Source organism: Lepidochelys olivacea (genome assembly GCF_965140295.1).
Source record: "Lepidochelys olivacea isolate rLepOli2 genome assembly, chromosome: 10".
Classification (NCBI taxonomy): domain Eukaryota; kingdom Metazoa; phylum Chordata; order Testudines; family Cheloniidae; genus Lepidochelys; species Lepidochelys olivacea.
The window spans coordinates 15,928,619-15,938,091 of NC_140420.1; the positions used below are offsets into that span (position 1 = coordinate 15,928,619).

Sequence of the window (9,473 nt, forward strand, 5' to 3'; positions counted from 1 at the left end):
ATCTGAAAACAGCTTAAAAATTGTAAAGACATCCCTTTCAGAGTGTCCTCTGCAGTGATGCTTCAGAAAATTTCCCCTCTTTTTTATTATAAATGCAAAGATCCCTCAAGCTGAAGCTCAGGGGCTTTCATCTCAGAGACAGCTAAATAGATCAGGCCATTCCTATCAGTCAGACATAACACAGCTAAACATGGGTGCTGCTTCTTAACTTTAAAGAATTCTCAGGTTCTGATTAGGAACAAACCAAATTCCTCAACCATTACAAAAATAGATGCTTTTTGCTGTTCAGATGGACTGGCATAATATTATTTTACCTATGGCAGCATTACAGTCACTGTTTTTAAAGTGACAACAGTCCCAAAATCCTTGTGAGAATGACTATTATTCTCCTTAAACTGTATGCTACCCAAAATTTCAGTATGGCAATATTCCTTACATGAGTAAACTTTAACTTCCTTTTTTTCCTTTACCCCAAGCCTTGTCTACAATAATATAACAAGTTATCACATTAAAATGTTTATCTAATGCATCTATCTAATGCATCTCATCAAGATTTGGTCCAGCTTCAGTTCATCTGAGTACTGGGATCAAATGTATTAGATTGTTCGTTTGTGGCCTAGATCATATGAAGAAGTTGATATTTTCTGCTTAAATCAGAAGAAATTTAATACAACGCAGTCCTTTCTACATATCTTGCCACTTATCTTATTTCATTTGCAAATATCATATGTATTCTCTTGAGATAAAAATAGTGTAAGATGATTAGTTAGGCAAGTTCATTCGACACCATTCCCCCTTCATGACGCTGAAATCTAAAATCTGTATATGGTATACAACTTAAAGTATATATAAGCAAGCTCAGCTCTGCTGGAGACACACAGCAAGTGCTTTCCTTCCAACTAGATTGCCTCCTTGTCCAGTCAAGAAGACCACAAAGGTAAGACCATTAGAACCTCTGCTTTTGGAAAAAGAATAAGAAAACGGTTCATAAACTGAAAGAACCTAGGCAATTAAAAGCAAAACAAAATCTTATAATCCTTGCAGTCTGACATACCTTTACAATCTAGAGTAGAATGAAATCAGTGATCAGACTAGTGGGAGGGAAATGGCAGTATGGTGCTCCTCTCAGAAATGATGGCATGCTCCAACTTCCCCTCCCCCCCGCCTTTAACTTTTCCCCTTCATTTTTTCTACCATCAGCAGTGAGAAGTGGGTGATTGGCATAACTCCCTATTAATGAGTGCTGAGAGCAATGGTAGCAAGTATTCACAAGAAGTCACTGAGATAAATTCACTGCTAGCATATGCGGAAGAAACACCAGTGGAGAAACTTAATTGGAGATGCACCCGTTGAGACCAGTGGGGAATTTGCCCGATTGTTTCTTTGCACCCTCTGAAGTACCTGCAAGCAAGGACAAGCCAGAGCTACATGATTAACTGTTTATTTCCTCTCTCAGAAATCAGTTTGGATTGACATAGCCAACTGATTGCCTGAGCAAGTTTCCAACTTATGTAGATCTGATTAAGAGGGCACATAGGTCATAACTGGTTAGCCACCCCATCTTCCCCCACATCCATGTGCCCAGAAAGGAAAACAAAAGGGGAAACATCTTTAATTTTTCCATAAGTATTTTATATGGGAAAGATAGTTTTTTGGGGAAAGCACTGGGATGGGACTTGGGAGATCTGGATTCTGTTCCTGGCTCTGCCACAGACATCTCTGTGACCCTCAGAAAGTCACTCCTTTGTGCATCAGTTGCCCATCCATAAGCAATATGTACCTACCTCACAGAAATGTTGTGAATCTTAACTCATTAATAATTGTGATATAATTTGAAATCTTCAATGGAGAATACTTAAGCAATGCAACTGTATTAATATTAAATTACATTCCCACAAACAGAATAGACTGGGATTTAGGGCCTCAGCAACTTTTTGGTAATCAACACACAGCTTTGTCAGACAGAGCCTCCGGAGTCATCTTTGGTTCAGTGCGGAGAAGTGGATCTTTGTTAAAAGCTGATGTTTTAGAATAAACTGGCTTCCCTCCTTCAGACTTCAAAGGTTTACTCTCAGCACATCAATTTACCAAAATGAAGGCATTTGGGTAAAAATCCAATTCATTCTACTTCTGTGCCTAGATAAAGCAGCCCAACTTCTTTAAGAAGAACAGTTGTCTAGACAGCTATGATGGGAGTTAGTCTTCTATAGGAACATAAATGCAAGAAGCCAAATTCATCTCTGGTGTAATTCAATTTACGTCAGTAGAGCTAGGCACAGGTTGAATTTGTTCCTGTGCATTTAGATTCCTTTAAAATTAAATTAGAATAAATCTTCATTTTATAATTTGTTTTCAGTTTTTAAAAATATCAACCCATTTACTGATAATCATGATCTGATTTTAAAATATTCTAGGCAAAATAGCTCCAAGAACTTTACCAAGGATAAAAATGGCCCTCTGTTTTATGTACTCTGTAGATACATTTTGACTGTATATATAATACGTTTTAAATGAGTAATAATCCACTTCCAGGGAAATCCTCGCAGAAGTCACACACTTTTGGGGTGCTAGACAGCTTTGACTTGCTCTCTTCCCATGCTCCTCAGACATCATATCTCACTCCGGCCCTACACCCTGTCATGTGGAATTCCTCACTCATTCCTCAGCTTCAAGTGGAAGCACCTGCTGCAGACATCTGTTACTGTATGCTCCATTTACAATTAGATGAATAATGCATCCTTTATCAGACATTGTCACACCAGCAACTTCAAACAGAGCCTTTGCGTGAAAGAGATGGAGAAGCTATTTTAATGACTAAATAGCTCACATTTATTTTGCAGTTCAGCAATGGCTATGACTGACATCCTTTCTGCTAAAGATATTCAAGCTGCTCTTACCAGCTGCCAGGGTAAGGAATGGTCCCTCTGCAATGAGGAGACATACATTATTTTTACATCTTAATATGACATGGCTATCATTTTCTCTGTAGATCCCTTCCCTGTAAGATCTCTTTGTAGCTGCATTATAAGGTAGCCGCCTGAAGTCAAAAAGACCTACAACAGGTTATTTTATGGGTACCATTCCCTTAAATGTGCAACAGCAAACTGGAGTTAAAGGGCCAAATCCTCAGCTGGTATAAATTTGGTGTAGCTCCACTGATTTCTATTGCACTATGCCAATTTTAAACCATTTGAGGATTTGTCCTTAAGTATTCATTCATTGAGGTCCTGCCTTGCAGGATTAGGCCCACATTTATGTATATTCCATGAGACAGTTGAAGACCCTGGACGAAATTTATTTTCTCTTGAAGCCTTTGCCTGTGTAAGGACTGAGTAAAGCTGGAGTAAAGGCTTCAGGGTTTGGCCTGAAGGCTTTATGTCAGAGACACATACTCTATATGTTTACTGTAATTGCCTGTGCGGTAGATTGAAATAAGTTTCAGGGGCTTTGCAGAATGTCCATTCTAACAGGAAACACGAATCTCGCCACAGGATATCCAACCATAGGCCTACAGTCGTTAGAAGGGGAAGCTCCTTTTAGATCATGTCTAGTCAGGGGTGAAAGTAACTTAAAGGATTTACTGGTACGCCAGAGTCCTGATTGGGGGCGTGGCCTCAACAGGAAGAGGTGTGGCCTCAACCGGAAGAGGCAATTTAAAGGCCCCGGGGCTCTGGCTGGGAGCCATGGGGCCTTTAAATCACCCAACTGCAGAGGCAGCTGGGAGACCTGAAGCTCAGGGGTGAATTAAAGGGCCCAGGGATCCAGCCGCCGCAGAGCTCTGGGCATTTTAAATCCCTGCTAGAGCCCGGCTGCCAGAGCCCCGGGGCTCCGGCAGCCGGGCTCAGGTGGAGATTTAAAGGGCCCGGTGCTCCAGCCACTGCGGGGAGCCCTCACCCGAGCCCCACTGCCAGAGCTCTGGCGGCGCTTTAAAGGGCCTGGGGCTCCCCGCAGTGGCAGGAGCACTGGGCCCTTTAAATCCCCTCCTGAGCCTGGCTCCGGCAGCCGGGCTCCGGCGGTGCTTTAAAGGGCCCAGGGGTCCTGCCACTGCGGGGAGCTCCAGGCCCTTTAAAGCGCTGCCCAAGTCCCACTGCCGGAGCAGCTGGTCCAGTCCGGCACGGCATACTGGCTCTTGCCGGTACACCGTACCAGACCAGACCGGCTTACTTTCACCTCTGTGTCTAGTGTGCTGCACTGGGGAACAAAAGCAACAGGAGCTGAATTGGAGCACTGAGCCTGGCACACAGATATTATGGGGATGGGTGCTTTAGAAATACATACAACAGTAATAGCCTCAAGAGAAAAGGTTTTAAACAACAGGTTTTTGTTTCTTCCAGATGCTGACTCTTTCAACTACAAGTCTTTCTTCTCCAAAGTTGGTCTAAAAGGCAAGTCTACTGACCAGGTAAAGACAATTTTTGCAATCCTTGACCAGGACAAGAGCGGCTTCATTGAGGAAGAAGAGCTTAAGTAAGTATAGCATAGCTACTGTTACTTGTTAGAAAAGGTAGGCTTCTGGATGTTCTCTGCATCCTGTTCTCTGCTGCTTTTAAATAAACTCGAGCATCTCGGCTGTCTCTGAACATGGTCTTAACATTGGCTTGTGAAATAAATTTAGGAATTTCCACATATGTTGATTAGACCTTATTCATTTGTGGGGTTTAGGCTGTTAAATTAGGTGAGAAAGAACTACCAAAGCCATCTCAGAGAACAGTGTGTCACAGAACTCTGTGTACGGCACCCAGAAAGATGGGGCCACATGCTGACTGTGGGCTCTAAGCACTTCCCTAATACACATAACACTTAGTAATGTCTCTGTTTTATTTCAGGCTGTTCCTGCAGAATTTCTCCTCAAGTGCCAGAGCTCTAACTGTTACTGAGACCAAGACTTTCATGGCTGCAGGTGACACTGATGGTGATGGCAAAATTGGAGTGGATGGTAAGTTTTTCAATGTGATCTTCAGTAAGTTTTGGTTTCTTCAAATATGTATTTTCAGGCTGAAAGTAAATTTACAGCACTAATAATTAGTGGAGTAATAGGGCCCAATTTCCACCTGAAACAGGTTTTACAAACGCGTAGCTTCATTGGCTTCAATCAATTTACTCCTATTGTCACTATCCGTGGCAGCAGAATTAGGCCCTAGATGGAGCCTGATCCTGCACCCCCTGAAGTAAATGATAGCTTTGCCATTGCTTTCAGTGGAGGCAAGATCAGGCTCATCGACTCTAGGGGCCTGATTTTTCAGAGGTGCTGGGGACCAGCAGCTCCTATGGACTTTAATTACAGTTGTGGGTGCTCTGCACATCAGACCACAGGTGAACACTCGACCTATACTCAGTAATACAGTAAAAAGATTGATTGTCATTTTTTTTAAGGATGCTACAAATGCTGTAATGCATTTAAACACCCAGCACTCATTCAGAGTTTGTCTGACGATATTTGTGCTAGACAATAATCTGATCAGTGTAAGTTTCACTGGGCAGCACTTCTATGAGAAACTAGACCAAATTACTCTTAAAAACCCAAGAGGAAAGATATGGGCTGGCTGGGCAATTTCTTTTTGAACTCGCAAAGAAGCAAATAGGGCATCATGGATCATGTACTGGAGATAAAGTTGCTGAAAATTGGGCCAGACTAAGACAGGTGGCAACAACCCGAACAGACACACGTGCTAATCTTAGCCGGAGTTCGGGAGGAGAAGCAGGAATGTGCTTCAGCAGCAGCTCTTGTAGCTTCTACTTATAAACCCCAAATAGGACATCATCTTACACAGATCTCAGGCAGCGCCTTAACGATAACATTTCGGACTCTAAAACTATGTCACTGCTAACATTCCCTTGGAATGTTAGCCTCATTTGGAAGCTACAAAAGCAAGAAAATTCATACTGAAAGTGACAATCCTGTCCTAATCCACCCTCTTTCATTTTGGCTATTGCTCACACTCCAGCTGGAAACCCTGGTGCAGTGGATTAAATAAAATTCAGTTTTAACTCAGGATTTCCTAAGAAATATGAATTTATAGACATTCCTCATCTCAGCATACAATCTGTTTTAAGGAGTGAAGATTTTCTACACCCTCTGCGTTTCAATTTAGCAGTAGCTTCAAGTAGTTTATTTCGACAACATGGTGGGCCCTTGTTTAGGATTTTTGGACAGTTTTCTTTCCAAAGGCTTTAATAACCACTTTCATCTTGTTTTATTCCCTGCTTTTCTCATTTTCTTTCTCTAACAGAATTCCAGGCTCTGGTGAAGGCATAAAGAGCATTAGACCAAAAGCAACAATGGACAGTCTCTTCCAATTCCCTCCTCCAACAAGCACCTCACATTCAGCACATATTTGTACATTTTTATATTGTCTCATGGCATTAGTAAAATGCCTGTATGTTAACTCCACATATGGGACTGTGAAGAGATCTTGCAATGTACATGTATTTTGGTCATGTGGCATTGTTTTCAGTGTAAAAGCAGGCACTTTGTGATTTTTCGACCACTCACAATGTTGAAGTTGTGGCTGGAAGAAGGAAAACAATTATTAAAAAATTCTGCAAAAAAACTTCTTGTCTTTTATTTTCTCTTCTCATATCTTCCTTTCCCAGTTCCCCAGCCCCATTTTCCAGTCCACCCACCACAGACACACTTTTGATGATCTTAAACAATATGACATCTTTTAGCGCTTAATTGCTCTGATTTGGTTGAGTTTTGTTTCTGCTTAATTCTATGATCCTTGAGGGAAAGGGATGCTAACAAGGTATCTAAAAATAATCTATTTTCAGTCCCAGCTGTGAGACTTTTAGAGAAAAAATGTAAGAGGAGTTGACACATGGCTCGTAGCAGGGAATAAATTCCTGGTTAATTTAAAAAGCAAGTGGTAGGCTATAGCCTATATTGTCAAAAAGTGCTAATGGCCTAAAATGTAACTCTCTCAAGTGGAATTATTTTCCTTTATCTTTTTATTAACATCTACTGTGCAGCAGCCGCATTCTAGCAGGATTGGGGAGCAGGAAAGCTAGGTATTAATCCCAGCTCTGCCAGTATCAAAGGCCATGATCCTGCAACGAGCTACATGTGGGTGGGCCACAGGATCAAGGCTTTGCTGTGTAACCATGAGCATGTCACTTAATCTCTCTGTGCCTGTCACCCAGCTGTAAAACAGCTACGTTAACCATTTCCTGCCTTGTAAAAATGCTGTGCTTGCTACAGATGAAAAAGTGCTCAGCATCATTCCTCAAGTCTGTTATCCAATGCCAAATGGTAAAAATATCACCAGTGATACACAAATATAGAGTGGTTATTACCCAATTCCTTCATTTATCATAATGAACACTGACTGATGTACATTAATATTAGTATCTTTAATTGTATATCCTTAATATTAGCAGTTTAGCTTATGTCTGAAAATGACTGAAGCTACTCATTCCTTTGATAAATGTCTTACAGCACATGTACTGGGATGTTGCTAAGTCTCAATTATTTACTTAGTCCATTGATAAAGTGTTATAGTTAAATACAGGAAGAGGAGCATTTTTATATTTTCAGAGGGGTGGATTAAAAATTTCCCCACCAACATTTAGTTACTTATTTTCCCATGACTTGGTTCTAGACCAAAAGTACACTGCGGTTTTAATATTCCTTGCTGAAATCGGATGATAACTATCACCTATTTTTGGCAGCTGTTTTGAAAAACTGCAGAAACAGAGCATGTTGGAACTTTTATGTAATTTTTGGTGCAGGCATCTCCATAAATTGCAAGCAAATCATGTAATGCATAGCATAGCTCACTTACACCCAGGCATGTAACTGAGCTTTTTGGCAGATGTTAAGACTGACTGCAGAAGAGGAATCCTTGCAATCTGTCTTGCTGATGAATTGGCAGTCGAGCATAACACAAAGTTATCCTGAATATAAATCCTAATTCTATCCCCAGTTGCTTTGATGTTAAATCTTGGTTTAAATTATTGCTAGTGTTAATTGCTAGTGTTAATTGTTAATGTTAGATGGCAATATTGCAAATATTGAAGAGACTACATAGACTCCTTCTACCTTTATTCATTCACCTATCTATGGAAGACAAAGATAAAGTGCATATCCATATCTGTAGTAGTCCATAGACACAAAACTGGCATTACTGTTAATCAGTACAAGTTAATGTCCGTTTTTCATAAGCATAATAGACATATATCACCAGCATACACAGATCAAGGGCCTGCTAATGCATTCCTTGCCTGCCAGATCTCCCAGTGGGTACGCAAGAAATGCAGGTTTAAGCCTTGAGCTAACCTCAATTTCAGGGGTCCCGAGCAACAACAGCTCTCACTGAATTCAGTGGCAATAGGGTGTGCAGCACCTCTGTGAATCAGGCCACTCGTTTATATGCTTCTACTCCATGTCAAAATTCCTGCCAATGTAATTGTTTTCAAGAGAAAATCTGCTGCAGTTATACTGTCATTTCTGACAATGTGGCAGATTTTAAACATTTAAAAAATGTTAAGTGGCCATGCCACCACTTTATCAGTGAGAAATCAAAACAAAACACCAAGAAGCCATAGACACTGTGCATGCAGGATCTACGCAAAATTAGTGCTTTATTCTCTACTGACTGGCACTGGGATCGGTATTCTCAGAGTTATGTTAATAATGCAGGTCATGATGTCTGTTACCTATCTACCTATTGATAGAAAAGAATCATTTCACTGAAATACATGGATAGACAATTACTGATTGGCAGATGCATTGACAACTGACAATGCTGCACTCAGATTTCATATTCCCAAGTACCTATCAATTTGGGCACTAGAGAGACCTGGGTAAGTACCAGCAGCAACCAAATGAATAGAAATTAGAGGCAAATATAACTGAGCCTTAGGTTTCATGCCTTGCAGTACACTCAATGTATGTACTAATAGCTTATTGCTACATTAAAAAGCTTTTTAACTGCAAGATCTGAAGGGAGGGATCATATCTTCTTCCATATCACAACGGAAATGAATAAAAGATAAAGTAAAATAGTCTTAAACGGCCTCTTTCAGTGAGTTTCAGTTCAGCCCGTGACAGACTCTAATTTCCTTAATGGGCGCAGGAGGCAGCGCTCTCCAAATTGCGGTGACCCAAGATCTCTGGGGAAATCACATTGATGGCAGGGCATCTAAGCAGAGGACCTTCCCCTCTGAACTGCTTCCTGAGCCCTTTTCAATGCTGGAAGTATGACTTCCACAGAAGTCCTTACAATGAGATTTTCTCAAATTGTAACAGGTTGCAGAGGCTGTGCCTGACAACCAGTGAAGATTAAACTCCTGCTCACAACTCACAGAGGTGCATGAGGTAGGGAAACTAAGTAGGGCTAAGCCCTCAGAGGGAATCCAGAAAACTATGAGCAGAGGGAGAGGAAATCCAGAGGAGACAGAGCTCCCCACAGTTGTTAGACAGTTGGGCTGTAGCACAAGAAGAACTCTTTCTATGTGATTCTATCCTTATGCAG

At 41.1% G+C, this 9,473-nt stretch overlaps 1 protein-coding gene across 2 annotated transcripts; it reads left to right on the top strand.

The window, feature by feature from the left end:
* The first annotated feature begins 869 nt into the window (after positions 1-869).
* Positions 870-6,502, top strand: LOC311526907 (parvalbumin beta). 2 transcript variants are annotated; one of them, XM_084640375.1, is made up of 5 exons: positions 870-937; positions 2,841-2,908; positions 4,335-4,467; positions 4,827-4,936; positions 6,231-6,502. In XM_084640375.1, the coding sequence occupies exons 2-5, from the start codon at positions 2,848-2,850 to the stop codon at positions 6,254-6,256; spliced, it is 330 nt and encodes a 109-aa protein (XP_084496501.1). In that variant the 5' UTR covers positions 870-937; positions 2,841-2,847; the 3' UTR covers positions 6,257-6,502. The 2 variants fall into 2 exon arrangements, with proteins under 2 accessions (XP_084496501.1, XP_084496500.1); XM_084640374.1 differs by lacking the exons at positions 870-937; positions 2,841-2,908 and having other exon boundaries at positions 4,094-4,467.
* Positions 6,503-9,473: the final 2,971 nt, after the last annotated feature.